At 42.9% G+C, this 17571-nt stretch overlaps 3 protein-coding genes across 4 annotated transcripts; all 3 read right to left on the reverse strand.

Annotated features, from left to right (window-relative positions):
- Positions 1-839: 839 nt before the first annotated feature.
- On the reverse strand, positions 840-1981 carry LOC121973834 (plasma membrane-associated cation-binding protein 1-like). Its single transcript, XM_042525179.1, has 5 exons — positions 1936-1981; positions 1714-1859; positions 1532-1621; positions 1360-1444; positions 840-1265 (listed from the first exon to the last, which is right to left on the reverse strand). Exons 2-5 carry the CDS (start codon positions 1825-1827, stop codon positions 952-954), a joined length of 603 nt encoding a protein of 200 aa, XP_042381113.1. The 5' UTR covers positions 1828-1859; positions 1936-1981; the 3' UTR covers positions 840-951.
- A 333-nt stretch (positions 1982-2314) lies between these two features.
- On the reverse strand, positions 2315-2823 carry LOC121972966 (fatty-acid-binding protein 3, chloroplastic-like; the record flags this gene model as incomplete). The annotated part of the gene is made up of 2 exons (XM_042524573.1): positions 2315-2538; positions 2611-2823. Coding segments are annotated over 2 exons (372 nt in total), but the record flags the coding sequence as incomplete, so codon positions are not given.
- Positions 2824-2850: 27 nt separating this feature from the next.
- Positions 2851-15758, reverse strand: LOC121971849 (fatty-acid-binding protein 3, chloroplastic-like). 2 transcript variants are annotated; one of them, XM_042523317.1, is made up of 4 exons: positions 15476-15758; positions 15282-15383; positions 15013-15141; positions 2851-2926 (listed from the first exon to the last, which is right to left on the reverse strand). In XM_042523317.1, the coding sequence occupies exons 1-4, from the start codon at positions 15663-15665 to the stop codon at positions 2862-2864; spliced, it is 486 nt and encodes a 161-aa protein (XP_042379251.1). In that variant the 5' UTR covers positions 15666-15758; the 3' UTR covers positions 2851-2861. The 2 variants fall into 2 exon arrangements, with proteins under 2 accessions (XP_042379251.1, XP_042379252.1); XM_042523318.1 differs by lacking the exon at positions 2851-2926 and having other exon boundaries at positions 14724-15141.
- Positions 15759-17571: the final 1813 nt, after the last annotated feature.

Consider the following 17571-nt stretch of genomic DNA (forward strand, 5'->3'; position numbering starts at 1 on the left):
TATATAAATGATGTTTATAATATAGAGAGTTAATCTAATTACCTCTCAAGGGCATACTTCTACGGTTATTGCATTTGGGCAATAACTTCTTATATATCTAAAACACTAAATATGTCTAAAATTTCCGAGCTTCCAAGGGTTACTCTAGTTCATTAGCATTAAAATCAAGACCGACAACATATCACCATTGTGTGGTATGCATTTGAAATAGTTTTTGCTTTGAAGCATCCATACTTTCATAAATGTCTACATATACTTGGCATTTTGAAGTTAGGATTTAATCGTAAACCTCAAAGTAAGTGTTTATTCATCGAAAGTGAAATATATAGTCGTCCACATGGTTGCTACTTGCTAATTTGTCGGTTTTCAAATTTTGACTATTAATCAACTCGATCATACGCGTCACCTGATTTTGAGCAATTAACATCTTCATTCATGGATTCAACCCTAATTAGTTGTTGCTAATTAATTAATTAATCATCTAGCACTTGTAGACATGAATTACAACGAGTATATCAAAGAGTGAGTACATTAATTAAATCCCTACATTAATCCATCCACACAAGTACAACTCTAGCTATAAGTTTTGCATTATATTTTCAAACTCAAAGTATGCACATGAATCCATTAATTAGTTGCAAAACAAATTAAACACATACAAAGTAATACACATTTTACACCTCAAGCCTCTAATACAAGTCAATATGAGATCTTGGGAAAAAATTGAATCACATTGGATTCATTATACATATTCTTATCTGCATTGCAAGAGACTATGTTTTGTTGTCACATAGCAGTAATTTTACTATTGTTGCGTTAAGGCTCTCCTTCACAAAAAAACAAGTAAACAACCTAAAGAAAAATAGGAAGACGGAGCAACAACAAACACAAGCAATATGGGAAAGTACAATATTACAAAAAACACATGCGATCCGCTTAGGGTTTGTGGTTTCATGCCTTTGCATGAGTCGGTTCGGCGGTGACAGAGATTGTGGTTGCCGGTGCGTTACCGGCAGGACTAGGAGGCGATGAGGCTACAATTGTCGCCTCCTCTGCCTTCTCTCCTACGACCGCTGCCTCCTCCTTGTCCCTCTCCAGCTCGCTCGACGTGGCCTCCTTTGCGCCAGCGACACTTCCGGGGTCCACCTCGTCGTCTTGGGGGACTAAGGCCGACACCTTCTCGAGGATGAACACGATCGGAGCGGGGACAAGGGCCACGCCATACTTGCTTGCAGCCTCACTGACTTGCTTAGACCCAGGGAACTCTGTAATCATCATTCATTCGTATTAATAATCCGATTTAATTTATATATATGCAAAACTTTTGATCCATCTGCAAATTAAATGACAGTTAATTACCTATCTTTACTAGTTCTTCGATGAACTTCACGACAGCAGTCGACTTTTTCTTGATTCCGGCCTCTGTCGGATTTCTCACCAAATCCTGTGGACATTATAGAACAACTACGGGTTCTTTACCTTGTTCTTGATGGAATTCCGACCAAATTTAACTTTGACTAGTAATGCAGACCTTGATCTCAGCGTCTGAGGCCTGATAGATCTCTACAGCTTTAGCTTCGAGTTCGATCTTCCTCTCCTCAAACTCCTTGGTGATCTCCTCCTGCACATCAAGATAGATAATCATACATATATATAAGCAAATTAAAGAAGAAGAAGAAGAAAAAATATTGTTGGGAATTAATAATTATCGACCTGTGATTCCTCAAATGACTTGCAGGCCTCTGTGGCCGCAGTCCTCTTGCTGGTCCCGAACACAAACACCTTCTTGATCGTCGGAAACAGCCTCGACCTCCAGCTAGCCGCCATCTCCGGTACTGGTTCGATCGACTAAAACTCGTCTGAGAGAAAAAGAAGAAAAAACTTAGAGCGAATTACAGAGAGATTGAAATTGCAGGAGGAGGAGGAGACGCATACTCCATGCCATGGCTTCTGCGTTCGCCATTAATAAAAGAAAGCCGAGAGGACATTGACGAAAATGCCATCGCACGCCCCTCTAACTAGCGTCGGTCCCTAGGGCAGCTCGGACGGTCGAAATCTCTGGAACTGGGATCGTACGGATCGGAGTGGTAAACAGGAGGGGGAGTGAAGGGTATTTTCGTCTTTTCGCGGATGAAGGTCGCGGCCGTAGATTTCGCGGGGAGGCAGGGAAGGCGCGGGAAGGACGGAGTACAGCTGACCCACGTTAAAAATAGATTAATTATTATTATTAAAGGAAGTATTTTTTTTTTCCATTAATCGAATTTGAGCCGAATTCCAACTTTTTAATCCAAATTATGATTCAATTATGCCTGGATCAAAGTTCGAACAACTCGAATAATCTCAAATTTCTGAGAACGAGAGACCACAAATTAAACGTGATCAACCGATGATCATCCTCAGCCCATCAGTAACCGACGCCTTCAGCGTGGAGGAAACAGGATTCTTTCCGAAGAATCCGTCGAACAGCGCCCGGTTAACGTTGCTCGACAAGATCTCGGCATCGATCGCCGTCGGAGACCCAGCAGAGGAGATCGAAATCTACACGGACAGGACAGCAGAGAAAAATCAACAGCTAGCAGCTCAGTTCGAACGATCGAAATCTCCACGTACCAGCATTCTGGACGGCCGCACCCACGTCAAGCATATGCGCGTCTCCTTCTTCAGCTCGCGCTGCTGAAACGTTCGCCGGAAAGTCGAGAGCGCCGATTCATCATCGCCCGTAGGGTTCTTGATTCTCGGAGAAATGACGTCGCCCAAAGCATTCCAGAAGGTTTTACCATCGACGTCTCTGACCAGCACGATGTCGAGCGATTTCTCCACAGGCGCTGGAGAAGGAAACCATTGCCGATCAGAGTTCTACCTCAATCACTTGGGAGGGAGACATGCAAGGATTTACCTTCGAACATGGAACTGAAGAATGAGGAATCTGTTGGATACAATCAATCTGTAGCCGGAGATTTTACGGGGTATTAGCTGAATTTAAATATACTGAATTTAAATTCACTTATATGTTAAAATGACCTGAGCTGATAATCTCAGGCTGCCAGCAGGGGCTGGTTTTCTGACCACGGAGTGGTTAAGTGAGCAGAGTGTCAAAGCAGCAAAGTCCGCGCGGACTGAAGGTAGACCGGGCCGAGCAGGTGGTCGACCGGGCGAGCAACAAAACAGGCTGATCGTGCGAGTAGTGAGACCAACCGAGTGTACCGAGGGCGGACGACCGAGCGAGCGAAGATGCTGACTGGGCGAACGAAGGGGCCGACCGAGCAGCGAGGTCGGGTAGGCAGAATGGCCGGTCGAGCGAACAGCGAGACAAGCCGAACAGGCGAAGAGGCTGACCGAGGCCTGCGAATGACGCAGTTTCCTTGAAACAGATTCGTCCACCTCCGGTTGTGCTTCGAGGCTTACTCGGGTCGTCTGTTTCCCAGGATACAACGGTGAAACCGCAATCTCCACCTAGCACTGGTGGTTGCGGCGAACTGAGAAATACCCGAATGCTATCACCAGGGTTCTGTCGAGTGGAAGAAAGAAACGACAGAGAAGAAGAAGAGGGAAAAGAAGGTGGATGGAAAGATTATTTAATCTTTCTTTTCCTTATTTCTTTTCCTCTCATGCTCAAGGCCTTTTATAGGATGCCTTGCATGAGGTTACTTTTCCATTTGCTAAAGAAACGTCATATGCATTATATTAATATGCGTTTCTTATTTAAGCGTTAATGAAAAAAGAATAATCCAAGTGGCAAAATGTCGGTTAATTTATTTGGGTGTGCATAGGTCGTGCTCGCACACAAACAAACTTGGTTCAGTGTAATCCGGGCCCTAGATTTGCACCCTCCCTATGCATCCACACACAAGAGCAAGCTTCCACTCATTTATTTGTTCACAACACACATGCTTGTGAAACAATATAAACCAACCATCAAGCCTTGAAACTTCCAATATGGGACTAAAATCTTCTTCAGAATGGAGCTTCTTTCTTCTTCACTCTCTTCTCCATTCACTCATTTTCAACAATCCCCCACATGAATGGAGATAGAGTAAGTGATAACATCCAGCAGTTGAGTCAAGTATAGGATAGGTAGGTTTTACCCTTTGAACCCTCCCTTGTGAAGATTTGGTTGCTTACTGGCTGATAGTAGACACGATGTCTTTGAACTATACTGTCGTTTGTGTAAACAGTGACAAATCTCACCCAAGACTCTCCCTGATATAATTCAGTTCTCATGAGTGTGTTCGTTCTTGGCCATGAACACGCCTGGTTCTGTGAGAAGCTCTAAGAATTGTGCCTCCAATTCTCTTCGAAGCGGCCTCACTTCTTTCTCACATAGGTGATCCCTCAAGAGTTGTCATATACTCTTCTTGATCATTAAAAGCCCATCAGTTTACCCTGGTCTAGTCACTGTTTCATTAGGGTACTCCCCCACAGTGTGTCTAGTCAGTGCAGATTAGTTGTCCCTTTGAACCTAGTTCTTGGGATCTCCAATCAGCATAGGTTGGGTGTCCTCTGCACTGATCGCTGACAACGACATCAAGCCCATTCCTCGTGATGAGCTTGCAACTAACTCTCGATTTAATCCTTTGGTTAGCGGATCTGCTAGGTTATCCTTTGACTTCACATAGTCAATAGTGATAACTCCCGTTGAGAGTAGTTGTCTAATGGTATTATGTCTACGACGTATATGTCTAGACTTACCATTGTACATATGGCTCTGTGCCCGACCAATTGCTGATTGACTATCGCAATGTATACAAATTGCCGGCACAGGTTTCGACCATCTCGGAATATCTTCTAAGAATTGTCGTAGCCATTCAGCCTCTTCACCACATTTGTCAAGAGCTACAAACTCAGATTCCATCGTGGATCTGGTTATTACAGTTTGCTTAGAAGATTTCCAGGAAATGGCTGCACCTGCTAGAGTGAAGATATATCCACTCGTAGACTTAGAGTCTTTTATATCAGATATCCAACTTGCATCGCTGTATCCTTCGATCACAGCGGGATATCTTGAATAGTGCAATCCATATTCACGAGTATACCTCAAGTACCTCAATACTCTTGTTATCCCTTTCCAATGCTCAACACCGGGATTACTCGTGTATCTACTCAGTTTGCTTACTGCGTAGGCTAAGTCTGGTCGTGTACAACTCATTAAGTACATCAGACTTCCGATCACTCGAGAGTATTCTAGCTGAGAGATACTTTCACCTCGATTTTTCGATAGATGTTGGCTAGTATCTATCGGCGTTCGTGCCAACGCAGTATCACCTTTGGTAAATTTCTCAAGAATCTTGTCCACGTAATGGGACTGACTAAGAACAAGTCCTTCTGTCGTTCTAAGAATTTTGATTCCCAGAATCACATCAGCTAGGCCCATGTCTTTCATGTCAAATCTTGAGTTCAACATAACTTTTGTGGATTTGATTATCTTATCATTACTCCCAATGATAAGTATGTCATCTACATAGAGGCACAAGATGACATAGTCACTCTCTGTGACTCTCATGTAGACACATTTATCACATTCATTGATCTTGAATCCACATTCCTTCATGGCATTATCGAATTTCTCATGCCACTGCTTTGGCGCTTGTTTCAAGTCATATAATGACTTCACCAATCTACATACCTTGTTTTTCTGTCCTGGCACAGAAAACCCCTCGGGTTGGTCCATGTAGATTTCCTCTTCTAAATCCCCGTTTAGAAAAGCTGTCTTTACATCCATTTGATGTATTTTGAGATTCCATAGAGCGGCTATAGCCAACAATACTCTAATGGAAGTTATTCTCGATACCGGAGAGTATGTATCGAAGTAATCAAGGCCTTCTCGTTGTCGGTATCCTTTGATTACCAATCTGGCCTTGTATTTATCGATCGTGCCATCTGACTTCATTTTCTTCTTGAAAATCCACTTGCAACCTAGTGGTTTACTTCCCGGAGGAAGATCCACAAGTTCCCAAGTGTGATTTTGCAAGATAGATTCTATCTCAGATGCAATTGCCTCTTTCCAGTGAGGTCCATCAGAAGAGCCTACAGCTTCTGAGTAACTACGGGGCTCACTCTCCAACATGAAAGTGATAAAATCCGATCCATAGGATTTTTCTACCCGAGCTCTTTTGCTCCGTCTAGGCTCAACCTCCACTGGTTCCTCATTGTCATCATTTTCTTCTTCGCCTTGTGTTTCATTCGCCCGTTTTAAGGAGCTAGCATCCTCACGGGTCTTATACGGAAACACATGCTCGAAGAAAGAGGCATTTCTCGATTCGATTATCGAGTTCTTGTGTATCTCCGGTACGTGTGACTCATACACACAAAATCGATAAGCACTGATGTTATGTGCATATCCAATAAAATGCAATCAACAGTCTTTGGTCCTATCTTAATCCTTTTCGGATCAGGTACCAACACTTTGGCAAGACACCCCCACATTTGTAAATATTTGTAGGACGGTTATCTTCCATTCCACAACTCATAAGAGCTCTTATCCATTTCCTTCCAGGGCACCTTATTTAAAAGGTAATTAACTGTTAATACAGCTTCCCTCCACATGGACTCTGGCAATCCAGAGCTCAATAGAAAAGCATTCATCATCTCTTTAAGAGTTCGATTCTTTCGCTCAGCAACTCCGTTTTGCTGAGGAGTATAAGGAGCTGTTGTTTCGTGTCTGATCCCATGTTCAACACACAACTCAGCGAACGGTGACACATATTCACCGTCTCGGTCACTTCGAACCACCTTAATCTTTCTATTAAGTTGATTTTCAACCTCATTCTGATAGAGAGCGAATTTTTCTATAGCTTCATCCTTACTTTTGAGAAGATACATATAACAGTATCTTGTGTTATCATCTACAAAAGTGATGAAATATTTATTACCACCACGTGTTGGCGTACCTTTTAGGTCGCACACATCAGTGTGGATTAGGTCAAGTGGTTCATTACTTCTTTCAATATGTTGAAAGGATGACCTTGTCATTTTCGCTTCAACACAAATCTCACACTTGTGTTTTGGGTTAAGGTGGAATGAAGGTATGCTTTGCATGTTTATTAATCTACGCAACACATCGTAGTTAACATGTCCTAGTCTACCATGCCACAAACACGAAGACTCAAGCATATAAGTGGAAGAGCTTTCAGTTTTATTTATCTTGGGCCTAATGGCCATTACATTGAGCTTAAACAGCCCATCAGATACATAGCCTCTTCCTATAAACATCCCATTTTTGGACAATACAACTCTGTCCGACTCAAAAACAATGCGAAAGCCATGCTTGCTCAGAAGTGATCCGGACACTAGATTCTTACGAATCTCCGGAACATACAGCACATTGTTCAGAGTGAGGTCCTTGCCCGAGGTCATCTTCAGCACCACCTTTCCTTGGCCCGTGATGTCCGAGGTTGCTGAGTTCCCCATGAACAGTTTGTCTCCAGTGACTTCTTCGAAGTTGTGGAGCAGCTCCTTGTTGCAGCAGACATGTCGAGTGGCTCCAGTATCGATCCACCATTGCCGCGGGTTTGAACCGATCAAGTTTAGCTCGGAGACCACAGCGCAGAGGTCGTCCATTTCAGGTCCCTCGTTCAGGTTGGCCTCTTGCTTCTTCTTCGACTTTCTGCACTCCGAAGATTTGTGACCCACTTTGTCACAGTTGAAGCACTTCCCAGAGAACTTCTTCTTGCTGATGCCTCCTCTGGGTCCCATCTTAGAAGACTTGGGGTTCTTCCATTTCGAGCTTTGACCGTGCTCGACCACGTTGGCTTTCACAGTAGCCTGAGAGAACAGCTTCCTCTCTGAACTCTTGTTGTCTTCTTCGATGCGAAGTCGAACTATGAGTTCCTCCACATTCATCTCCTTCCGCTTGTGCTTCAGGTAGTTCTTGAAGTCTTTCTAACTAGGAGGCAGCTTCTCAATGATTGTTGTCACTTAGAAAGTTTCACTCAACACCATGCCTTCTATGTAAATCTCGTGTAGAATCACTTAAAACTCCTGAACTTAGTTAATCATCATTTTGAAGTCAACCATTTTGTAGTCCGAGAATCGACCCACAATGAATTTCTTGGCCCTATATCGTCTATCTTGTACTTATTATCTAGAGACTCCCACAACTCCTCAGCCTTTTTCTTTGTTCTATACACAACGTATAGTGAGTTGGCAAGGCTGTTAAAGATGCATTTTTAGCATAGGTACTCAAAATGAGTCCATGCCTCTACTGTATTAATGGTCTGAACATTAGTAGCATCCTCAGCATACTTGGGAGGTTCCTCGATCAAGAATCGAGCTAGATTTAGTGTAGTCAAGTAGAGAAGCATCTTTTACTAACACCTTTTTGAAGTTCAACCTAGTGAACTTCTATGGCCTTTTCCCCTGATTGATTGGAACATTTCCAATCAGGACAGATGGGGCCTTTATTTGTTGAGTCTGTTGCACCTCAACACGTTATGTGGCCATCTCAACGAAAACGAGTCTATTTCAAGATTGTTGGATAATATTGTTGCAAGAGATAGAGGTTAGCTGAATTTAAATATACTGAATTTAAATTCACTTATATGTTAAAATGACCTGAGCTGATAATCTCAGGCTGCCAGCAGGGGCTGGTTTTCTGACCACGGAGTGGTTAAGTGAGCAGAGTGTCAAAGCAGCAAAGTCCGCGCGGACTGAAGGTAGACCGGGCCGAGCAGGTGGTCGACCGGGCGAGCAACAAAACAGGCTGATCGTGCGAGTAGTGAGACCAACCGAGTGTACCGAGGGCGGACGACCGAGCGAGCGAAGATGCTGACTGGGCGAACGAAGGGGCCGACCGAGCAGCGAGGTCGGGTAGGCAGAATGGCCGGTCGAGCGAACAGCGAGACAAGCCGAACAGGCGAAGAGGCTGACCGAGGCCTGCGAATGACGCAGTTTCCTTGAAACAGATTCGTCCACCTCCGGTTGTGCTTCGAGGCTTACTCGGGTCGTCTGTTTCCCAGGATACAACGGTGAAACCGCAATCTCCACCTAGCACTGGTGGTTGCGGCGAACTGAGAAATACCCGAATGCTATCACCAGGGTTCTGTCGAGTGGAAGAAAGAAACGACAGAGAAGAAGAAGAGGGAAAAGAAGGTGGATGGAAAGATTATTTAATCTTTCTTTTCCTTATTTCTTTTCCTCTCATGCTCAAGGCCTTTTATAGGATGCCTTGCATGAGGTTACTTTTCCATTTGCTAAAGAAACGTCATATGCATTATATTAATATGCGTTTCTTATTTAAGCGTTAATGAAAAAGAATAATCCAAGTGGCAAAATGTCGGTTAATTTATTTGGGTGTGCATAGGTCGTGCTCGCACACAAGCAAACTTGGTTCAGTGCAATCCGGGCCCTAGATTTGCACCCTCCCTATGCATCCACACACAAGAGCAAGCTTCCACTCATTTATTTGTTCACAACACACATGCTTGTGAAACAATATAAACCAACCATCAAGCCTTGAAACTTCCAATATGGGACTAAAATCTTCTTCAGAATGGAGCTTCTTTCTTCTTCACTCTCTTCTCCATTCACTCATTTTCAACAATCCCCCACATGAATGGAGATAGAGTAAGTGATAACATCCAGCAGTTGAGTCAAGTATAGGATAGGTAGGTTTTACCCTTTGAACCCTCCCTTGTGAAGATTTGGTTGCTTACTGGCTGATAGTAGACACGATGTCTTTGAACTATACTGTCGTTTGTGTAAACAGTGACAAATCTCACCCAAGACTCTCCCTGATATAATTCAGTTCTCATGAGTGTGTTCGTTCTTGGCCATGAACACGCCTGGTTCTGTGAGAAGCTCTAAGAATTGTGCCTCCAATTCTCTTCGAAGCGGCCTCACTTCTTTCTCACATAGGTGATCCCTCAAGAGTTGTCATATACTCTTCTTGATCATTAAAAGCCCATCAGCTTACCCTGGTCTAGTCACTGTTTCATTAGGGTACTCCCCCACAGTGTGTCTAGTCAGTGCAGATTAGTTGTCCCTTTGAACCTAGTTCTTGGGATCTCCAATCAGCATAGGTTGGGTGTCCTCTGCACTGATCGCTGACAACGACATCAAGCCCATTCCTCGTGATGAGCTTGCAACTAACTCTCGATTTAATCCTTTGGTTAGCGGATCTGCTAGGTTATCCTTTGACTTCACATAGTCAATAGTGATAACTCCCGTTGAGAGTAGTTGTCTAATGGTATTATGTCTACGACGTATATGTCTAGACTTACCATTGTACATATGGCTCTGTGCCCGACCAATTGCTGATTGACTATCGCAATGTATACAAATTGCCGGCACAGGTTTCGACCATCTCGGAATATCTTCTAAGAATTGTCGTAGCCATTCAGCCTCTTCACCACATTTGTCAAGAGCTACAAACTCAGATTCCATCGTGGATCTGGTTATTACAGTTTGCTTAGAAGATTTCCAGGAAATGGCTGCACCTGCTAGAGTGAAGATATATCCACTCGTAGACTTAGAGTCTTTTATATCAGATATCAAACTTGCATCGCTGTATCCTTCGATCACAGCGGGATATCTTGAATAGTGCAATCCATATTCACGAGTATACCTCAAGTACCTCAATACTCTTGTTATCCCTTTCCAATGCTCAACACCGGGATTACTCGTGTATCTACTCAGTTTGCTTACTGCGTAGGCTAAGTCTGGTCGTGTACAACTCATTAAGTACATCAGACTTCCGATCACTCGAGAGTATTCTAGCTGAGAGATACTTTCACCTCGATTTTTCGATAGATGTTGGCTAGTATCTATCGGCGTTCGTGCCAACGCAGTATCACCTTTGGTAAATTTCTCAAGAATCTTGTCCACGTAATGGGACTGACTAAGAACAAGTCCTTCTGTCGTTCTAAGAATTTTGATTCCCAGAATCACATCAGCTAGGCCCATGTCTTTCATGTCAAATCTTGAGTTCAACATAACTTTTGTGGATTTGATTATCTTATCATTACTCCCAATGATAAGTATGTCATCTACATAGAAGCACAAGATGACATAGTCACTCTCTGTGGCTCTCATGTAGACACATTTATCACATTCATTGATCTTGAATCCACATTCCTTCATGGCATTATCGAATTTCTCATGCCACTGCTTTGGCGCTTGTTTCAAGCCATATAATGACTTCACCAATCTACATACCTTGTTTTTCTGTCCTGACACAGAAAACCCCTCAGGTTGGTCCATGTAGATTTCCTCTTCTAAATCCCCGTTTAGAAAAGCTGTCTTTACATCCATTTGATGTATTTTGAGATTCCATAGAGCGGCTATAGCCAACAATACTCTAATGGAAGTTATTCTCGATATCGAAGAGTATGTATCGAAGTAATCAAGGCCTTCTCGTTGTCGGTATCCTTTGATTACCAATCTGGCCTTGTATTTATCGATCGTGCCATCTGACTTCATTTTCTTCTTGAAAATCCACTTGCAACCTAGTGGTTTACTTCCCGGAGGAAGATCCACAAGTTCCCAAGTGTGATTTTGCAAGATAGATTCTATCTCAGATGCAATTGCCTCTTTCCAGTGAGGTCCATCAGAAGAGCCTACAGCTTCTGAGTAACTACGGGGCTCACTCTCCAACATGAAAGTGATAAAATCCGATCCATAGGATTTTTCTACCCGAGCTCTTTTGCTCCGTCTAGGCTCAACCTCCACCGGTTCCTCATTGTCATCATTTTCTTCTTCGCCTTGTGTTTCATTCGTCCGTTTTGAGGAGCTAGCATCCTCACGGGTCTTATACGGAAACACATGCTCGAAGAAAGAGGCATTTCTCGATTCGATTATCGAGTTTCTGTGTATCTCCGGTACGTGTGACTCATACACACAAAATCGATAAGCACTGCTGTTATGTGCATATCCAATAAATATGCAATCAACAGTCTTTGGTCCTATCTTAATCCTTTTTGGATCAGGCACCAACACTTTGGCAAGACACCCCCACATTCGTAAATATTTGTAGGACGGTTGTCTTCCATTCCACAACTCATAAGGGCTCTTATCTATTTTCTTCCGGGGCACCTTATTTAAAAGGTAATTAGCTGTTAACACAGCTTCCCCCCACATGGACTCTGGCAATCCAGAGCTTAATAGAAGAGCGTTCATCATCTCCTTAAGAGTTCAATTCTTTCGCTCAGCAACCCCGTTTTGTTGAGGAGTATAAGGAGCTGTTGTTTCATGTCTGATCCCATGTTCAACACACAACTCAGCGAATGGTGACACATATTCACCACCTCAGTCACTTCGAACCACCTTAATCTTTCTATTAAGCTGATTTTCAACCTCATTCTTATAGAGAGCAAATTTCTCTATAGCTTCATCCTTACTTTTGAGAAGATACACATAACAGTATTTTGTGTTATCATCTACAAAAGTGATGAAATATTTATTACCACCACGTGTTGGCGTACCTTTTAGGTCGCACACATCAGTGTGGATTAGGTCAAGTGGTTCATTACTTCTTTCAATATGTTGAAAGGATGACCTTGTCATTTTCGCTTCAACACAAATCTCACACTTGTGTTTTGGGTTAAGGTGGAATGAAGGTATGCTTTGCATGTTTATTAATCTACGCAACACATCGTAGTTAACATGTCCTAGTCTACCATGCCACAAACACGAAGACTCAAGCATATAAGTGGAAGAGCTTTCAGTTTTATTTATCTTGGGCCTAATGGCCATTACATTGAGCTTAAACAGCCCATCAGATACATAGCCTCTTCCTACAAACATCCCATTTTTGGACAATACAACTCTGTCCGACTCAAAAACAATGCGAAAGCCATGCTTGCTCAGAAGTGATCCGGACACTAGATTCTTACGAATCTCCGGAACATACAGCACATTGTTCAGAGTGAGGTCCTTGCCCGAGGTCATCTTTAGCACCACCTTTCCTTGGCCCTGATGTCCGAGGTTGCTGAGTTCCCTATGAACAGTTTGTCTCCAGTGACTTCTTCGAAGTTGTGGAGCAGCTCCTTGTTGCAGCAGACACGTCGAGTGGCTCCAGTATCGATCCACCATTGCCGCGGGTTTGAACCGATCAAGTTTAGCTCGGAGACCACAGCGCAGAGGTCGTCCATTTCTGGTCCCTCGTTCAGGTTGGCCTCTTGCTTCTTCTTCGACTTTCTGCACTCCGAAGATTTGTGACCCACTTTGTCACAGTTGAAGCACTTCCCAGAGAACTTCTTCTTGCTGATGCCTCCTCTGGGTCCCATCTTAGAAGACTTGGGGTTCTTCCATTTCGAGCTTTGACCGTGCTCGACCACGTTGGCTTTCACAGTAGCCTGAGAGAACAGCTTCCTCTCTGAACTCTTGTTGTCTTCTTCGATGCGAAGTCTGACTATGAGTTCCTCCACATTCATCTCCTTCCGCTTGTGCTTCAGGTAGTTCTTGAACTCCTTCCAGCCGGGAGGCAGCTTCTCAATGATAGCTGCCACCTGGAAGGTTTCACTCAGAACCATCCCTTCCGAATGGATCTCGTGCAAGATCACCTGAAGCTCCTGGACTTGGCTGATCACCGTCTTGGAGTCAACCATCTTGTAGTCCAGGAATCGACCCACGATGAACTTCTTTGCCCCTGCGTCCTCCGTCTTGTATTTCTTGTCTAGGGACTCCCACAGTTCCTTAGCCGTACTCTTCATGCTATACACAGCGTACAGCGAGTCGGCAAGGCAGTTGAGGATGTAGTTTCGGCAAAGGAACTCGGAATGAGTCCATGCCTCCACTGTACTGATGGTTTGCGCATCAGCATCCTCAGTGCGCTTGGGAGGGTCCTCGGTCAAGAACCGAGCCAGATTGAGTGTGGTCAGGTAGAAGAGCATCTTCTGCTGCCACCTCTTGAAGTTCAGTCCACTGAACTTATCCGGCTTTTCCCATGATTGATTGGTACAGTTCCAATCGGGGCGGAGGGGGCCTTTATTTGTTGAGTCTGTTGCACCTCAACATTCTGTTCTGTGGCCATCTCAACAGAAACGAGTCTGTTTCAAGATTGTTGGAGACAATCAATCTGTAGCCGGAGATTTTACGGGGTATTAGCTGAATTTAAATATACTGAATTTAAATTCACTTATATGTTAAAATGACCTGAGCTGATAATCTCGGTACCGGTGGTTTTCGACCACGGTGGTTAAGTGAGCAGTGTCAAGCAAAAGTCCGCGATGAAGGTAGGCCCGGCGGTGGTCGGGGCGAGCAACAAAAGCAGTGATCGTGCAGTAGTGAGACCAAGAGGTGTCCGGGGGCGGACGACCGAGCGGCGAAGATCTTGGGCGACGAAGGGGCCGACCGAGCGGTCGGGTGAGGCGAATGGTCGGCGAGCAATGAGACAAGCCGAACAGTGAAGAGGAGCCGAGGTCTACGAATGACGCTTCCTTGAAACAGATTCGTCCCACCTCCCGGTGCTTGAGACTTTACTGGGCTCGTCTGTTTCCCGGGATACAACGGTAAACCGCAATCTCCACCTAGCACGGTGGTTGCGGTGAACCGAGAAATACCCGAATGCTATCACCAGGGTTCTGCCAAGTGAGAAAAGCTCGACAGAGAAGAAGATAGAGGGAAAAGGTGGATGGAAGATTATTTAATTTTCTCCTTATTCATTTTCCTCTCATGCTCAAGGCCTTTTATAGGATGCCTTGCATGAGGTTACTTTTCCATTTGCTAAAGAAACGTCATATGCATTATATTAATATGCGTTTCTTATTTAAGCGTTAATGAAAAAAGAATAATCCAAGTGGCAAAATGTCGGTTAATTTATTTGGGTGTGCATAGGTCGTGCTCGCACACAAACAAACTTGGTTCAGTGTAATCCGGGCCCTAGATTTGCACCCTCCCTATGCATCCACACACAAGAGCAAGCTTCCACTCATTTATTTGTTCACAACACACATGCTTGTGAAACAATATAAACCAACCATCAAGCCTTGAAACTTCCAATATGGGACTAAAATCTTCTTCAGAATGGAGCTTCTTTCATCTTCACTCTCTTCTCCATTCACTCATTTTCAACAGAATCCTCTGAAAGTTCGGCAGCTGTTCTTCGCCCTTTCCAGTCGCTCAGTGAATCTCTGATCGATGATTCAGCATAGAACCCGGCGGCATAGACCTTGACGCCGATTATGGCGAACACCTTCTCCCTGTAGCCTAACCTTGCAAATTAAGTGCGAGATTCAGAAATAGTTTACTGGAGCACCTCGATGAACAGATCAATTTGTTTCAATTTCTTCAGCGATCCTAATTCTGAAGGGATAGTGTCCAGAGAGTTGAGATCGAGGGCAAAGCACCTGTGCCGAGTAGAGCCAGCGAGCTGGAGCTTCCTGGAACTCGCAGCGCCTTGGGAAACTTAACGCCGGTGGCAGGCTCCACGGCATACTCCGCGCTCCCAACTGTGAGCGAATCTCGTCCAGATGATTAACCAGGCGAACGAGACACAAATCGGTGACGAATCGAAACCGAAATCGAGGTTGGAGGCGGGAACCTGATGCCTTGGGAATGAAGAGGAAGCGGGTGAGGTGAGTGCGGCGGAACAATGCCGGGGATGACGATCGGAATCGAGGGAGGCGGGCAGAAAGCTTGCTCCTTTGGAGGGAGGGGGGATCGGATAAGCGCAGGCGACGGACGGCGGGAGACGGTCGGAGGACAGAGAATGCGACGTCGGCGCTAGCCATTTTCCGAAGAATCGCCCTCTTTCCCTGGAAGCGGCGCCCTTATCCCCGGGAGGACGAGGGACTCGGTAGATCCGCTGCAGCGGATGAAATTTCGGTAGTAAAATCTCCACTGTCCGTTGTCATATATATTGACTCGTGCGGACCTAGATTTCAATTTTTTACAATCCGGATTGGAGCGGATTCTGCTACCATTGTGATGGTGGTGAATTGATGACGATGAGGTTTAGATAAGACATCTAAAGACGACTAAATTTGGACAAAAATTAAACTGCTTTCTACCGAACATGCAGTTAACTTTTCAAAATTATCAGATTATTTTTAAAATTACTAAATTACATATACATTTCTTATTTTACCCCTAAGTAATCTACTTGAAAAAAAAAAAAAAAATAGTATTTCGCTGAAGTTTCGATTAAATCAATTAACTGATAATGAAAATCAGTCTAATCTATTTATTTTGATATCAAAATTGATTTTGAACAAAATAATGTTGAATTGATATGAAATTAATTCATATGTATTTGACTAGTTCTCTTGATTATATTCATGCTCTCAAATATCAATTTGATTTAATATATTGAGAACAATGATTTTTTAATATGAATATACTTGAAGAATTCAATTCATGGTTCATCAATCATTTTGGACAAAATTGATTGTTGGACTAAATATTCTCGGATTGATATAAAATTAGTTTTTATATGTTCAACTAGTTCTCCTGAATCCTGATTATATATATACCTTCAAATATCAATTTGATCGAATATTTAAGAGTAGTGATTTTTTAAACACGAATATTTTAAAAAATTCAATACGAATTACTTAAAACTTCGGCATAAAAAGAAATCGATTCGATTGGAAAAATCAATCGACTGATTTTCAAATAAAAATCAATTGGACTAAGTTTTTTTATCAGGTGACTGATTAAAAGTAAAACAAGAAATGAATACATGATTTAATAATTTTAACAATAACCTACCCAATCTGATAATTTTAGAAACTTAACATATGGTTACATAAAAAGTGAAAAATTAAAATATTTTTTTAAAAAATATCAATGTAAAATTACATAATGACTTTAAGCAACTTACCTCTTAATAGGTAAGGATACATATTAGGAGGCGCTTGGTTCACAAAAGAGAATGAGAATGAGAATGAGATTGACAAAAATGAGGAATGAGAATGACAGTAGTTTCAAACTCCTCATTTTACTCTGTAATAGTTCATTCTCATATTTAGGAAAATGAATATGTGGGATCCATCATCATTCCTCCAAACCAAACATTAACTTTCAATTTTTTTCCCATTCTCTACTCTCATTCCATCCAACCAAGTAGCCCCTTAGAGACAATGGAATTTATTCTCAATAAAGTGACCCGCTCGGTCCCAGGCATAGCTGAAAATGGTAACTATAGAATAGAATTATTAAATCATACAAGGGTCGAATTTTGGTAAAGTCGTGTGGCTATATCCTCCCCTATGGGGACCATCTATATTTGCTTGATTTATTGTTTCCCAATGGTGTGGGGGCAGTTATAGGGAAGGGGGTCATCGGTATGAGAAATTTACTTTTTTGTTGAATAAAGTGATACCACGAGTTGGTGTACTTGGTACTTGCATGAACGTTTACTTTAATAGGTCTTGGAGTTAATTATTAACGAATGTAAAATATCTCGTTGGGTGCTTGATTTACTTCATGTAAAGGGCAACTGTGTTAGACCAAAATACTCTCGTAATTTGCTTAACTGTATTTTACCGTGAGGCCGATGATACTAAATTATTTGGAATAAATGATATCACTTTTGATTATAAAATGATTGAAAAGCCGTTACAACAAACTCCATATTGTATATAAATAGTAGAAAACTAAGTCTTTCTCACTTGAAGGCGTAGGACTATGAAGCGT

The sequence above is a fragment of the Zingiber officinale genome, chromosome 4A (genome assembly GCF_018446385.1).
Source record: "Zingiber officinale cultivar Zhangliang chromosome 4A, Zo_v1.1, whole genome shotgun sequence".
In the NCBI taxonomy this organism is placed as follows: domain Eukaryota; kingdom Viridiplantae; phylum Streptophyta; class Magnoliopsida; order Zingiberales; family Zingiberaceae; genus Zingiber; species Zingiber officinale.